The sequence below is a fragment of the Delphinapterus leucas genome, chromosome 2, assembly GCF_059928025.1.
Source record: "Delphinapterus leucas isolate spDelLeu-1000000601 "Yukka" chromosome 2, BTC_Dleu_Yukka2, whole genome shotgun sequence".
In the NCBI taxonomy this organism is placed as follows: domain Eukaryota; kingdom Metazoa; phylum Chordata; class Mammalia; order Artiodactyla; family Monodontidae; genus Delphinapterus; species Delphinapterus leucas.
In genome coordinates this window covers 103742637-103759146 of record NC_143130.1, presented here as the reverse complement: position 1 = coordinate 103759146, position 16510 = coordinate 103742637, and the positions used below count along the sequence as shown (strand labels likewise).

Sequence of the window (16510 nt, the reverse complement as noted above, 5' to 3'; positions counted from 1 at the left end):
GTGCACGCAGACCAGGCCGCATACTTTGCTTATTAAATATGAGAGCTCAAATTTGACTTTATTCTTAGATATTGGAGCAGATGGTCTGTGATGACTTTGCTTTCCATGACCAGCGCCGTTTTCGTTAATGTTAGAGATGGTTGGAGGAAGTTCCTGCATTCATTCATGGATGAGTTTGGTTGCGTGTTTATTCATCTGTCAGTAACTGGCGTGTTTTCCGAAATGTCATTTATTATGTACCAGTGTTACTGACCAGGGTTCTTGGCCTGGTTTATCAATAGAAATTGATCAGAGGCCAGATGAGAAGTTCAGGCTAAGGCTTTATTGGGACTTCCGCTGCAGCATGAGGGAGGGAAAACAAGTAACAGATTCCCTTGCTCCCTGAGGGAGGATGAGCTTGGCCCTTAAATGGGGTGAGAGTAGGGGTGGATTGGTGGGTCAGGCTGGAGGAGTGGCCTTGGTGGTCTACCCACCCCCTTGGTGGTGCTGTGTGCAGGGTGTATGCGCAATACCCTGCTTTTGCTCCCGACTCCTTAGAAGTGGCCACTGGGTTTTTGGTCTTTTGGTATCTTGTTCACAATTTGCCCCAACTGTGCATGTATGCAGTTATTTTTAGTCACTTATAGTTTCTTTGTATTCTGTTGCTTGAGGAGACGTTTGTCCAGGTGCAAGCACTGCAGCAAAGGGTCCCAGGTCTCAGCCTGTCTCACCAGCTCCTTAATTTGGGGCATATACTTATACTACTTTTATTATTTTTTAATTTCTTCTTGAAACCAATTGATTTTTTTGCTTTGTTTTCTTTCTTTATTTTTTTTTTTTGTGGTACGCGGGCCTCTCACTGTTGTGGCCTCTCCCGTTGCGGAGCACAGGCTCCGGAAGCGCTGGCTCAGTGGCCATGGCTCATGGGCCCAGCCGCTCCGCGGCATGTGGGATCCTCCCAGACTGGGGCATGAACCCATGTCCCCCGCATCGGCAGGTGGACTCTCAGCCACTGCGCCACCAGGGAAGCCCTGCTTTGTTTTTACTTAAATAAAATTAACCTTATCTTAAAGCAGTGATTCTCAAACTTTAGCGTGCCTCATCACGTGGAGGGCTTGTTAAAGCATCTTCCAAGTTTCTTAATGAGTAGATCTGGGGTGGGCCTAAGAATTAGCATTTCTAAGAAGTTCCAGGTGATGCTGATGCTGCTGGTCCAGGGACTAAGCTCTATCTTATAACAGTGTCTTATCAACACTGTCTTATAGCAGTAATACTCATGATAGCTTGGGTTTTATGTGCTAGTTTGATTTTTTTCTAATGCACATAAAATAAATATTCAGCTGTTAAAGTCCAGCTGTCTGTTAGCAAAAAAAAATGACCTCACTCGTGTGCATGCAAAACTTCGGAAACACTGAGTAGCCTCCAAACATAATTCAGAGGAAGCGTCCTTTAAAACTGAAGGTACGTACTTGAACGTGTTTCTGAACAATATAAGGCAGTGGGTGAAGCCGACGTGAGACACACACAGTGCACACGTTAGAGCCCGTGGGCAGGAACAGAGCCGCGGTTTTCATTTTGGGGGGAAATCAGAAATTCTCTAATTCCCCAGCTGTGTGCATAATCCAGTTTTGCCAGTGTCATGTGTGTATGGTAGGGAGGGACTGGGATACATAGGATGTGTGTGTAAAGAGAGAGTATAAGTGAAAACCAGATTTAACCACAAACTGGTGACTACAGGTCTGGAAGTCTCCATGGAGAAGATGGACAAATCATAGTCACATAACTTGCTGGAACCACCCATCATGACTCAACACTGTTCGTGTTGACCCCAGACTTATCAAACCTCCCTGTGATTAAAAATACCCCGTGCCCCTTTTAAAGAGTTAGGGGAAAATTTCCCAAGTTTACAAGTGATTCTAGTAATTGGATAAAGCCAACAACCTTTAAAGTTCTTAGGCATTTTGAGTTTTGTTTATACCTAATGATGCTTACCCAACCACGAGAACAACAGTAACTCACAAATAAACAAAACAAGGAAACAAAAACTCTGTGGAGGCAATAGCACAGGTTCTTTGGGCTTGAGTGACATCGTTGGTACTGACTAGCATGTGGTTTGGGGGGAAGTTGTTCAACCTGTGCGCCTCAGTCTCTCCGTCTGTAAAATGGGCCTTGATGTAAGATCCACCTTGTGTGATGTGAGGATGGCATGAGTTAACCTCTGTAAAGTACTTAGAACAGCTCCTGAGAAACAGCACTGAGCAATGTTACCTATACCCTTACGTAATTAAGAGAAGCTCGTTCAGTCCGTGACAAACTGCAGCAGTGGTTCCCACATGCCCCCACGTTACACAGATCATCTTTAACTTTGCTCTTGGTGAGGTGGAGAACACAACCCTGGTATGGTATCTGGCAGAAAGGACGTTTTGTTGTTGTGAGCTGATCAAAAACAAAGGTTTGTACGATAAAAAGGGTCACTACCAATTAGATCAAGTACTTGACTAGAAAGAACTATATTTTTATGGAGGGAAGTTCTTACTTATTTTCCTCAAATGTTGAATCCTGTCAGTCAGGATCCCTTTTCCTTTTTCTGTCTTTCCATATTATATAGTATTTTCTTAAAAGACATTCTTCAGACTTCTTTTTTGTGGGCTAGGTTATCTGAATCCATTTGTTAGTTTCCACTGGGGCTAATGAGGCTTCAAAGAAGTCTGCCTTTTTCAAGCCCTTATAGTCCAAATCTCTATTCCTCCTTTTCACACATTCATAGAATCCCCAAACTACTGAATTTCAGGGTTGAGTTCTCTCTCTCTCTCTTTTTTTTTGGCCGTGCAACATGATATGCGGTATCTTAGTTCCCTGACCAGGGATTGAACCCGTGGCCCCTACCGTGGAAGCGCGGAGTCCTAACCACTGGACCGCGAGGGAATTCCCAAGTTCTCTCTTTTTTTTTTTTTTTTTTTTTTTTTTTTTGCCGTACGCGGGCCTCTCACTGTTGTGGCCTCTCCCGTTGCGGAGCACAGGCTCCGGACGCGCAGGCTCAGCGGCCATGGCTCGTGGGCCCAGCCGCTCCGCTGCATGTGGCATCTTCCCGGACTGGGGCCTGAAGCCATGTCCCCTGCATCGGCAGGCGGACTCTCAGCCACTGCGCCACCAGGGAAACCTCCCAAGTTCTCTTTTTTAAGAAACAAAAACATCCTTTGTGTTGAGTGGAGACCTCTGCCTCCCCATCATCACCCCCAAGAGACAGGGAGGATTTGCCTTGGTCCACTCCAAGGCATTGGCAAACCCAAAAAATGTGGAGGGAGGGGACGGCCACCAACAAGACACAATTGAAAACTACCAACCAACTATGATTCGTTATTCTGTAGCCTTTATATTCTCTTACGTTCTCTTATGAACCCTCAAAGTGAGCATTCCACTAGTGAGGGCCTCAACTTCCTCCTTCTGCGTGCTGCCCAGAGATTGTATTTTGTCATCCTTGTCAGGAATGGGGGTGTGTTTTCTTGCCGCCTGTCACACTGGGACTGTTGGCACAAATACTTGTTTGAGGAGGAGATGAATCAAGATTTACTGGGTGTTAGCTTTGCAGTGATCTTCATCAGTCTGTTGATTAGTCGTAACTATATCTGTCACACCCTTACAGGTGCAATTTACACAAAATGAATCATTTCCAAATATATTCTATGTGAGTTCTATTTAGGATGTAGACCTTATTCCCAAGGGGCATCAATTTTGCAGGAAGGTTGGTTTAGCTAAGCTTCCTTCGTTTACTTTGTAGAGACTTGGAATTGATTAAGGTTTAGATATTGATCATCATATAGGTTAGGACTCAATATGTATACCAGACGCACACTTACTAAATTGTTTTATTCTTATTTGATCCATCTAGAGACTCTTATGCCTATATGATATTCTTTATATGATATATGAGAAAATTATTATAACCAGAGTGACCTTTTTTCTTATATTTTTATGTTAGGTATACATAAAGAAAACGGTATAGAAGGCGTAGAGGTTAAAGAATAGTTTTTCAGTGAACATGCTTGTTCCATCATAGCCCAACTCAATTCCTCCTCTCCTGGATGCCACCATTATCCCGACTTTTGTTAATATGATTTGCTTTCCTTGTATAGTTTTTTCATTTGTGTACCTAGGACTAGGATTGTTGGGTAAGGAGGTATGAATATCTTCAATTTTATCAGAAAATGTCAAACATTTTCCGTAGTAATTGTACCGGTTTGCACTGCTGCCACAAGGGTATGAGAGTTTCCATTGTTCCACATCTTCACCAGCAGTCAGTTTTGTCCACCTCGATCCCTGATTACTAGTGAGAATGAGCACCGTTCAATTCATCTGTTACTTGTATGTCCTCTTTTTAGAGTGTCTATTGACATTTTGGTCTATTTTTCATTTTCCATAGTTTTTTAGGAACTATTTACATATATTTATACTAGATCTTTATTTGTTCCAAGTATATTCTCCCACTCCGTGGCTTGTCTTTTCTCTCTCTTTATGGCATATTTTGATGAAAAGAAGTTCTTAATTTTAATACAGTCAAGTTTATTAGTTTTTTTTCCTTTATATGTGATGCTTTTTTGAATCCTAAATTCCTCCCTGCCCTGAAGCTATAAACATACTATGCTATGTTATCTTATAAAATACTTACAGTTCCATTTTTTACAGTTTAGCTCCTTACATGGTATAAAGTTGGGATCCAGTTTTCATGTGAATATCCACTTTTCCCAGCCAATAGTTATTGAAAAGACTACTCTTACTCTAAAGAAAGATCTTTTGTGCTGCTTCTGTCATATCTAGTGACCATAAATTTATGTTCTATTTCTGGGCTCTCTAGTCTATTTGTCTGTCTCTTATTCCTCTTTCAGTACCACACTACCTTAATTAGGTTGTGATATGGAAAGGTATTTCTTGTTAGAAGGTAAGGCAAGTTGTCTTACTCTGATATTTAATTGGAGTTTCTTGGCTCTTACTGGCTTTTTGCACGTTTGTGCTTCAATAAGCGTTTTAGAATGAGCTCCTCAAGTTTGAACAAAACAAAAACCCTTAGAAATGTTGAATGGGATTGCATTGAATCTGTAGATCAATTTGGAAAAATAAACATCTTTACAATATTGAGTCTAATCAAAAACATGGCTTGCTCACTTTCTGTGTCCTCCTTGGTAATATATTTCAATATAGTGTTTCTATTTTCTCATATGAAGCCTTACATATTTTTGGTAAGGTTCTAAGTACTTTATGCTTTTAGGGGTACTGTGTCAAGTGTTCTTTGTTAAACTGTTGCTAACATCAGGATTGTTGTACACTGATTTAATATCCAGCAACTCTACTAAACTCACATATTAATTCTAACATTTTATCTGCAGAATCTTTTGGAATTTTCTAAATACACAATCATAGTGAATAATGGCTTTATTTTTTCCTTTATTATATATAAAACTATGTGTGTATGCACATGTGTTTCTTTTTTTTTCTTGTCCTACTGCATCTGCTAGTGCCCTTAGGAAAACAATGAATAGAAGTGGTAGTAACAGGTATTCTTGTGTTATGCTGAATCTCTTAGGGAAAACATTGAAAAGTTAAATACTTGTAATATTTAACAATTAACATACTGTAGAGTTAACTTTTTTCTTTTTGGTATGAAAATTCTGATCCTGAGTTTTAACCCGATGTATAGATTCATGTAACCACCACCATAATCAGGATGGAGAATAGTTACATCACCTTCAAAATTCCTTTGTATGCTGCCCCTTTGTAGTCAAACCTTCCCCCCATCTCTAACTTCTGGCCACTGCTTTTCTGATCTGTTCTTCATCCCTATGGTTTTGCCTTTTCCAGAATGTTATATAAATGAAATTAAACAATAGTTAACCTTCTGAGACTGACTTCCTTCACTCTGCATAATGCCTTTGATATTCGTCTTTGTTGATGTATCAGTAGTTCATTCCTTATTATTGCTGAGGAGTATTGCATTCTATGGATATACCACAGTTTACTTATACATTCACCCATTGAATTATGCATGTTTTTAGTTCTGCAACTTATTCAGCTTCCTTGGATAAGCTGCTTCTCTATGCATCAGTTTATTCATCTGTAATGGGGATAATGTACCTACATCATAGGGTTATTGTGGGAACAAAATGAGTTAATACATATGAAATACTTAGATAAGGCCTGATATATAGTAAGTGCTCAGTAAATGCAATCCATCATTATTGTCCCCAATATTAGTAAAGATTTTGAGGTAGAAAACTTGACAAGTTCAAGGAATAGCAAGAAAGCCAATGTGCCTGGCATGTAGTGAGAGGGGAAGGTGGCATGTAGAAGGTATGCAGGTGTAAGGTCATGAAAGGCCTTATGGACTGCCGCAGGGAGTTTTTTGTTTTTTGTTTTTGTTTTTGTTTTTGTTTTTGTTTTTGCGGTACGCGGGCCTCTCACTGTTGTGGCCTCTCCCGTTGCGGAGCACAGGCACCGGACGCTCAGGCTCAGCGGCCATGGCTCACGGGCCCAGCCGCTCCGCGGCATGTGGGGTCCTCCCGGACCGGGGCACGAACCCGTGTCCCCTGCATGGGCAGGCGGACTCTCAATCACTGCGCCACCAGGGAAGCCCTGCAGGGAGTTTTGATTTTACTCCACGTGGAAAGCCAGGAATGAGACATGATCCAATTCATGCCTTTAATAGATCGCTCAGGCTTCGGTGAGGAGATGAGTTAATGGTGGTGGTGGGAATGAAAGCATATTACTGCGGTGGTCCAGGGAAAAGATGGTGGTGGTTTGGACCGTAGTGGTGGTTGTGGAGTTGGTGAGAAGTGCTTTGATTGAAGGTAGGGTTTGGATGTAGAACCCACAGAACTTGCTGAGGGATCGTAGTTCAGTGGAACACATTTCCCATCAGAGTAGTGGTGTGGTTAGTCACAGTTATCAACAGCAACACTCCGCTCTCTCACAGCTTTCCCAGAGACTTTCCTCATCCACTTTTTAAAAAAATTTTTATTGGAATATAGTTGATTTACAGTGTTGTGTTTCTGCTGTACAGCAAACTGAATCAGTTATACATATATCCACTCTTTTTTAGATTCTTTTCCCATATAGGCCATTACAGAGTATTGAGACAAGTTCTCTGTGCTATACAGTAGGTTCTTATTAGTTATCTATTTTATATATAGTGTGTGTGTCATCGGCTTTTGAATTGAAACCTAAACTTTCATGCCTGAGTTTCTGGAATCCATCTGAAGAAATAACATGCCTTTTCATACATTTTTAAGTGACATCTAAATGACTTCTTTCTTACTCATAATCACAGCCGCAAACATATTTGTGTTTCAAAAAAAATAAAGCGACTTATCCCACAGCAATTTTTTCTTCTAGCATTTTGCTTTGTGGTTCTCTGCAGCCTGTATAGTGCTGTGATTGACCCCACATTCTTAGTTGTCCTGCTGGAAATAAAGTCGTCCCGGGTGCTTCATGCTTTGCCAGCGGGATGGTAGTTTTAGTGGCTGGCAGGAGTTCCTGTGTACACTTAGGACTTATTGTTGGAATAAACATTATTAGACTCAGACGAAAATTGGACCAGAAATTTATTTTTGTCCTCCTTTCAACCTCAACTCACCCTAGAGTCTCTCATCCACGTGACAAATGGTCTTGACTTTCTGAAGTGATCTAAAGATTAAAATCAGCCCTGGGTGCTTGCTTATTCAAATGGAGATTTCTTTTTTTTTTTTTGGGAAACAGTTAAAAATAGAGTTCTGTGATCTCACGTAGAGTTTTCTTTTATTTCCTGTGTGTCTGCTCTTAACATGACTGTATTTGTTCTTTGTGGGGCTTTAACTCCTCAAAGACAAACACCAGACCCGGTCTTTATCTGGAACACTTATTATAGCTTTTTCTTTTTTTTTGTTTAACCCTATCCTATCTGCTTAATTTGGGACGTCTCATAATTCAGGATTTGCTAAATCGGAGTAAATCTCCCTTCTATTCTGAGCTTCTTGCTCTGGTTTGCCCCCGTTTTCATCATCTCTTATCAGGTTAATGTCAAACTGTGGTATTTATTTACTCAGTTGACTTGTAGGAGGGCCTCTGGAATCTTGGAAATATTCACTTGAATTTTGTGCCTAATTTTGTACTTCTTTGTAATTGGCTTCTCTTGTGATTACAGAATACCAAGCTGCTATTCTACACTTGAAGAGGGAGCACAAAGAAGAAATTGAAAACCTGCAGGTATATCTCTTTGATTCTCCTGAACTGGTTATCTGAGACTGATACTTGGTTTTCTCATGTGCTGAAGTAAAGACTCTGCTTTTGTTGACATATTTACCTAGACAGCATCTGCACCTTGCACCTGCCACTGGGCCTTGAGTTTATCCTGGGGATGAAAGCCTTGAACTCCATTTTTAATAGAATTCAATTCCTATTTAAAAAGAAAAAAAAAATACCACAAATGCATTTGGGAAAAGGATTTGATTGGAGACAATGATGGTTTTATTTGGAAAGCAGGCAAGAAGATAAGAGTATTTAGGCTTTTACTGTTTATAAGAAGACTTTGAAAAATTGTTTCCTGCGCACAGTGCGAATTATTTTGTTGGACATCCTCCCAGCCATGTGTTCGTATCTGTCTGTCGCTTAGCATATGTCTGCAATGTGATGTCAAGCAGATAAAAGCACTTAAGGAAGTGGCCCTGGTAGGAGGAAGAGTTGTGCTGGGCCAGCCATTCCATATCCCCAGGGAGTGCTTGGAAGTTGCTGACTTGATCTCCTTTGTGAAGCCCAGAAAATCTGAGGGATCATTTCCTTTGTCCCACTCATTATGATTCCCTATGTTTGGTATTTGCTTGCTGTGCCTGTAGCAGGAAGCTTGAGAGTCTTAATTTCACATAACTAAATATTGAATCAGGCACTGATTCTAGTTTACTGATGGCTGGGGTTGACCCCATATCTCAGGAGAGAATATTAGCGAAATTCAAATCAAACTTGGTAGTATGTATGGTGCTTAACTCATTACATGCTAAGTCAGTGAGTGTGTGGATCAAATATTCTTCTTTCCATTAAATGATAATATCCTTTTAAAAATAACTGTCATGGTGTACTGGACTGTATATGAAGTCACTGCAGGTAGCAGAAAGGTCATTAAATAAGTCATATGGGGTATGAATACAGGCCACCCCTCTCCAGCTTGGTTTAAGTAGTTTGGAGGAGAGAATGAGTCCATTTCACAAAGAAACAAAAAAGTGGAAAAGTACCTCTGACTCCTAGGGGACAAAGAGAGGGGGAGGCCCTTATCTCCTTTGTTGCCAAAGGTTCTACAGAGACCTTCTTTCCTTTGTTCTGGTGTGCAAAAGATTCTCAGCGGTCTCAGAGAAGCTGAAGTAGGGATTAATTTAAGAGGCAGAATGCTAAAGAGGGTGGTACAGAAGTGATTCTGTGAGAAGCCTTTTTAACAGCTCAGCTATAAGAGTTAACAGTACCTTCCTCAAGTTGTAGACCAGCCCTGGGAGGACTTTGACAGCTAAATAATATTCACAGGAACCACAGGTACTTACGATCTCCGGGTTCTTCCTTTGTGCTGGGCATTTTTCTAGGCATGTTCTGTGCATTATTTCACGTCTTTTCATCTCCACAAAAGTCCCATGATCTCACATCTCAAACTAGGAGAAGGTTGGAGAAGGGGAAGAGAAGAGTAAATGGAAGGGGAAAAAGTATATTGGGATCATGATCTCCGCTTAAAATAAAGGTTAGACCAAGATATGATTGACAGTAGTAAACGTTAAAAAATGTTCCTAATTATACCTTCAGTTTTAAGTATCTCTGAAATAATTATGTTCTTGTAATGCTGTTAGTAAACTAAAAAAAAAAAAAAAAAGTCCCATATTGATGATTTATACCAACTTGCTGAAACCCTGTGGCAATGGCACGCTATTGCCATCAGCGTACAGATGGGGCAGTGTACCCCATCTGTACGCTGAACTGTAGTTGGGAACTAGTCCAGCAGTCTGACAGCTCTCGATAGGAAACTGGCAACTCTTATTCCTCATCTGACCTAGAGAAGTGTCTTGTTGGCAAACAGAGAATTTTAAAGATTCAATTAGGAATAGTTTCAAATATGGAGAGATTGCTAGCTGCTTCTAAAAAAAAATTGGAAAAGCTGGCAGTGTTGGGCCTATTTTCCTGTATGGTTTTAACCTGCTGCGGTTAAGGGGCAGACGTCACTTCAACGAGGACACGTGTTCTCTAGTTTGCCACTGTTCCCATTGTGGGCCGTTTTCCCTGCCTGGCTCCTGTATGCTGTCATGAACCCCTGTTCTCTGGGAGATGTAGAAAATAACTAGGTGGGTAGCAACACCAACCAGTCAGAACAGACACAAATTTGTAAAACAACAACCCAGCCTGGCTGCACTCTTGGGGTACTCGCTGAATAATACCATCTCCACCTGTTTTATTCCACAAAGTAACAAAGTCACATCTCCTGTCACAGGACTGGTTAAAGACAATTGGTGAGCAGCTGTTTCCTTACTCATTTCTTTATATGGATTTCCACTTGCAGCCTTCATTGCCTGTTAGATTTTCTTTCTCCACTTAACAGGTCACGGAGAAGTCAGACGTATTTCAGGACTTCTTCAAAATGCCTTTCTAGAATAAGAAAGATTCCATGCTTAAAGGACACAAGAAAAGTGATCCATTCTATCGCCATATACAAGATTTGATATGTATGCCATTTAGTTTTTTGAGACTGTTTTCATAGACTTTAAAGAAATAGCATGGTTCAACAGAGAACCTAAACTCAGTTTGCTATTCTGTTTTAGACCATAGATTTGTAGGGAAGTCATTTAATTGTTCAATTCCCCCACCTGGAAAATGGAATCCTTACCATTTTAAGTGATTTGATTGGAAGTTGAAACTTTCAGCCCAGAGTCCCAAGGCTTGTAAGTGGGGAGTCTGGAGTTGTAATCTCATGCATGCTCTGTAGCCCACATTTGTGGAAGGCTGTGCTCTAGAAAGGGCTTGGTCCTGGGACCAACTTTTCAAAACGTGTAGCACCTTAGATACATAGTCTCCCTGTAGTTCAAAAGCAAAAAATTATTGATGACTTGAATGAATCCATTTCCAAATTCCATCAATTTATATATACCTTCAACTCAAAGCACTTGACTGACTTTTCTCCTGAAAGCTCCAGCAGGAGAGTGGTGGCAGGTCAGACATTTTCCATGGCTTGACTATTTCATGTCATTTATGATTATAACCAGCAAATTTCTTAAATTTTGCCTAATATGCCCTTTATGTAGCAAACTCTGCCTTAGAGAGTATATGATCACTTCATAATATTCAGTATCATCTAGTTCAGTTTCAGTTTTGAGTAATTCTGTGTTACTGATTTTATTTTTGAAAAAGTGGCACCTTACATTTACAGATACTTATTTGAGAAACTTTTGCTTGTGGTAGCCATTGCATAACAAGTTCATGACCATTGGGTAGAAACATAGTTCACACCTGCCCTTTTAAGGCATGTGATAAAACTAATTCTACCATGGTATAAATGAAGAGTTTTTCCTTCAGGATTGTCTAGGAGCAAGGTTTGACAGTCACTATCACAGCTCTTGTGGAAAATCTTTCTCTACATAGTTGATCTTTGTCTTACCGTAGTCAGAGGACCAGGTGTGATACTATTTTATGCGTGACGAGAGTATGAAAGAACTCAGGTTTTCGAGTCAGGATTCAGTTCAACTCCTTGCACGGTGACCTTAGGAAATTAATCAACGTCTCTGGGACTTCTCTCAGTTTCAGCATTTGTGCAATAATAATCATATTGATGCACAAATAACAAATGTTGGCAAGGATGTGGAGAAAATGGAACCCTCCTGCACTGTTGGTGGGAATATAGATTGGTGCAGCCACTGTGGAAAACAGTATGGAGGTTTCTCAAAAAACTAAAAACAGAACTGCCATATGACCCAGCAGTTCCACTCCTGGGTGTATATCTGAAAAAAGCAAAAACACTAATTCAAAAACACATGCACCCCACTGTACATAGCAGCATTGTTTACAATTACCAAGATATGGAAGCAACCTAACTGTCCATCAACAGATGAATGGATAAAGATGATGTGATATATATATATATATATATATACACACACACGCGTGCGCGCGCATATATACATACAGTGGAATACTACTCAGCCATAGAAAAGACTGAAATTTGGCCATTTGCGACAACATGGATGGACTTAGAGGGTGTTATGCTAAGTGAAATAAGTCAGAGAAAGACAATTACTGTATGATATCATTTATATGTGGAATCTAAAAAAAATAAGACAAGCTAGTGAATCTAACAAAATAGACTCACAGATATAGTAACCAGTGGTTACTAGTGGGGAAAGGGAAGGGGGGAGGGGCAAGATAGGGGTAAGGGATTAAGAGGTACAAACTATTATGTATAAAATAAATAAGCTAGTGGGAAGCAGCCACATAACACAGGGAGATCAGCTCAGCGCTTTGTGACCACCTAGAGGGATGGGATAGGAAGGGTGGGAGGGAGATGCAAGAGGGAGGAGATATGGCGATATATGTATATGTATAGCTGATTCACTTTGTTATAAAGCAGGAATTAACACACCATTGTAAAGCAATTATAGTCCAATAAAGATGTTTAAAAAAAAACAACAGATGCTCACTACACTGTAGAATGTAGTACTGATATTTAAGATAGATTAAACATTATTGAGTAAAAAAAAATTAAGTTGCCTATTAGTGGTATGATTCCTATCATAAAAATTGTGTGTATGCGCCTGTGTGGGCTCATAAATAGTGATTTGAAAATTTTATTTCCCATAATGTTTACAGTGGTTGCCAGGTTAGGATTTTTTTCTTTGTTAATTAGGCAGTTCTGAATTCCTTGAATTTTCAACATGCATATGTACTAGTTTTATGATTTAAAAAACTCAATAAAACAATATAATCTATATAAATAATTCAATTTTATATACTAAAATATAAATAAATAAGCTACAAGGGTATATAGTACAGCACAGGGAATATAACCAATATTTTACAATAACTGTAAATGGAGTATAACCTTTACAAATTGTGAATCACTGTGTTGTACATCTGTAACTTATAAAATATTATATATCAACTATAGCTCAATTAAAAAAATAATTTAAAAAATTATGATAATTTGATGATGCCTCCCTTCTAGGATTGTTCAATATGACGTATACCCGGTTACCAACACATGCTCAGTAAATACTATTTCTCATTCCTTTTGCCCTGCACAGGTCTCCTTATAATTAGGCAGCTTGAGTTTAGAGTGGTCCTCAGGCTCATTTGGTTGAGGACTTCCCTGGGACTTTGACTTATTCTTTGAGGGTGACTTTTCCATGATCTTCCAGCTGTTCTTCGGCATCTGTGCTCTATCTATATCAGGGGGTCTAAACCGGGCTTTCCCAAAGCTCATTCTACTGAACGGTGAGCCTCTGAAATGCTCCTTGACAAAAGTATTTCATGGTCAAATAAATTTGAAAAGTATCTTGTTCCCCTGTTAGAGCTTTACCATGAATAGAGAAGAATGGAGGGAGGGAGGGAAGGCGGACTGTATAGCTTGTTTCTCACATAATTCTTTTTTTCCTCCAAGTAACTGATGTTTCTGAACTGCTCTATGTTGATTCGTATAATCTTAATGTACAAGGCACATTCTGAGTTCAAGTGAAATCCTTTGAGCGGTCTCATCGCCTTTTCATGCTATCAAGGTCCTGCTTATTAATCTGATTGTAGGCACCTGGGGGGAGCAGTTTTCTTTCTGTCTCTGAAAGAACCCAGCAAAGTGCTTGGCACAGAGATGATACATAGATATTTCTTTGAAATAGCTAACAACCTATGATTCAAAAACATTAGCACCTGAATGTAATCAGGTCCTCACTGTGTGCCGACCTTTGTTCGATGCATTTGGCGTTTGGATCATAAAGAGTAAATGTAGAAATATAAGCAAAGTAATGGATTTGTCCCCATTTTATACATGACAAAGCCTGAGGCTCCCAGAGACCATGAATTGTCAGAAGTCCTAGACTAGTAAGTGGAGGAACCTGAATTTGAATCCACCTAGATCTGTCTGACTTTGAAGCCGATGCTCTTTCTATTAATCAATGCAACATTAATGGAAAGAATGTTAGATCTACAAACAGAAGGTCTGGAGTGAGGTCTTACTTTGGGGACGAAGAACAATGTGAACTTCGGGCAATTTTTTGGACTCAGTTTCCTAATTTATAAAATGAGGGACGGACCAGGCCATATACTAATAGTACCTTTGAATTTTTATTATTGGCCCAAGCATACATTTTTAAAAATTTCAATTTGTCCACCACAGTGTCCTTTCAGCCTTAGGGTTATGTAACTCAGAGTCTCCAAAGCCCTGTTATTTACACCCCCCTCCCCCGTTTTCCTTTTAGCTTCTTCCGGAGGTTCCCCTTTCTAAGCCGGGGAGGGGCTCTTCTCAGCTCTGCTTGCTTCCGTGGGACACTGTTCGGGTGTTCAGTGACACTCTGCCCTCGAGCCTCCCAGGGCTGATTAGGATACCTGAGTCAGGGAGGGGATGCAGCTTCTCAGAATGGTAAATGCAGCTTCGATAGGAGGGCCGGTTCTTCTTTCTGACGGGAGAAAAGCATGAGGGACGGGTAGGACTTCTTTGACTCTTGACTTCTTCAATGTTGAAAGTCGAAAAAAAACAATGCGTGCCCCACATCTGGCTTTTGAGGAGCTTGGATAATTTAAGAATATTGTTTTTGACCAGCACTTTCAGCAGTTTGGAAGTAAGTGCCATGGAAATGACATATTGTTTTATCTGTTATTAACTAATGTTCTTTGGGTTGTGGGACAGAAGAAAAAGAACTAGCCAGCCGTCACATTTCCTTTACGGGAACCTTTTCTATTTACCCCATTCATCACAGGCACAGTCCTTCACTAAGGGGAAACTTGACTGAGCAATGGCCTCTGGCAGGCCCCTGCTCATTGTGCAACACCGGCACATTTCTAATCTGGTAACTCCTACTGTGAAGTGATCCAGGGATGGGCGCCAAACTAGAAATTAACTTGCATTCTGCCTCGTGGTCCCCCAGAGAACCAAATGGTATGTTGGCCTCCACTAAGAGGAACTTGTAGACTTCCTTACTTTTGTCTCTCCAGCCCACCCCACTGGTCCATTTCTAATAGTAAACACACTGCTGTTGAAACAAAATTGAGTACAAACTTGAGCCGATACAGCTAAATTTATAAAGACACGTACATCCTGAGCCTTTCCCATCTGTTATGTTCTTTGTTATCAACACAACACATTTGAATCTATTAATTTATGGAGAATACTTTGAGAGAAGGGGAGTAATTTGTAGATTGATAAACAAAACTTTTGCAAATATGAAATATGATGATTTCATTAAACCATTATGGTATTCCCCTAAGTGCCGATATTTCATTACCGAGATGCCAGGAAAGAAGACAGAGTGTTGGGAAATATTATTTTAATTTATTGTTTCATTGTGTATATACAGTACAATGTTAGGAGTTTAGTAGATTTGCTGGTTTGCTGGTGTTGAGATGCCTGTTGGGCCCCTGGCTACCGAGAAGCTTGCAGATATATTTGGAGTTGAACTTTGATGGAAAACACAAAGCAATTAATTCCCTAGCTGACTTAGGCCAGGAGCCCTTTGTCTCAGCCTTCAAGATGCTGTCTTGCCCCATATAATTCCATTATTTTTTCAAGCTGCATTTGCCGATAGAGGGAAAATGGTTGTAGAATGAAGAGTGTGTGCTTTACTTTCATTTGTATCATTGAGGCTGATGCCGGCTTTGTTTACCTCTCAGAGGCCATGGGCTCCAAACATCTCCGCTGAGTCTTCTTTTTTTTTAAATTGAAGTATAGTTGATTTACCGTGTTGTGCCAATCTCTGCTGTACAGCAAAGTGACTCAGTTTTACACATACACACGCACACACACACACACACATTCTTTTTTTTTAACATTCTTTTTCATTATGGTTTATCCCAGGAGATTGAATATAGTTCCTTGTGCTATACAGTAAGACCTTGTTGTTTATCCATTCTAAATGTAATATTTAGTTTGCAACCCCAAATTCCCAGTCCATCCCTCTCCCACCTGCCTCCGCCTTGGCAAGCACAAGTCTCATCTGTGTCTGTGAGTTGAGTCTGTTTCTGTTTTGTAGATAGGTTCATATGTGCCGTATTTTAGATTCCACATATAAATAATATCAAGTGGTATTTGTCTTCTTCTGACTTACTTCACTTAGTGTGATAATTTCTAGTTGCATCCATGTTGTTTCAGATGGCATTATTTTGTTCTTTTTCATGGCTGAGTAGTATTCCATTGTATATATGTACCACATCTTCTTTATCCATTCATCTGATGATGGGCATTTAGGTTATTTCCATGTTTTGGCTGTTGTGAATAGTGCTGCTGTAAAAACCCCACCGAGTCTTAAACTCTGAACTTGAGTCACTCATGTGGGCCCAGATGGTT

General features: G+C 40.1%; 1 protein-coding gene across 1 annotated transcript in view; it reads left to right on the top strand.

The window, feature by feature from the left end:
* FMN1 (formin 1) overlaps positions 1-16510 on the top strand; it is a 307167-nt gene that overhangs the window by 42515 nt on the left and 248142 nt on the right. Inside the window, exon 3 of the mRNA XM_022587546.3 lies at positions 8150-8211. Coding sequence (XP_022443254.2) covers positions 8150-8211 — 62 coding nt within the window. The remainder of the gene's footprint in view (positions 1-8149; positions 8212-16510) is intronic.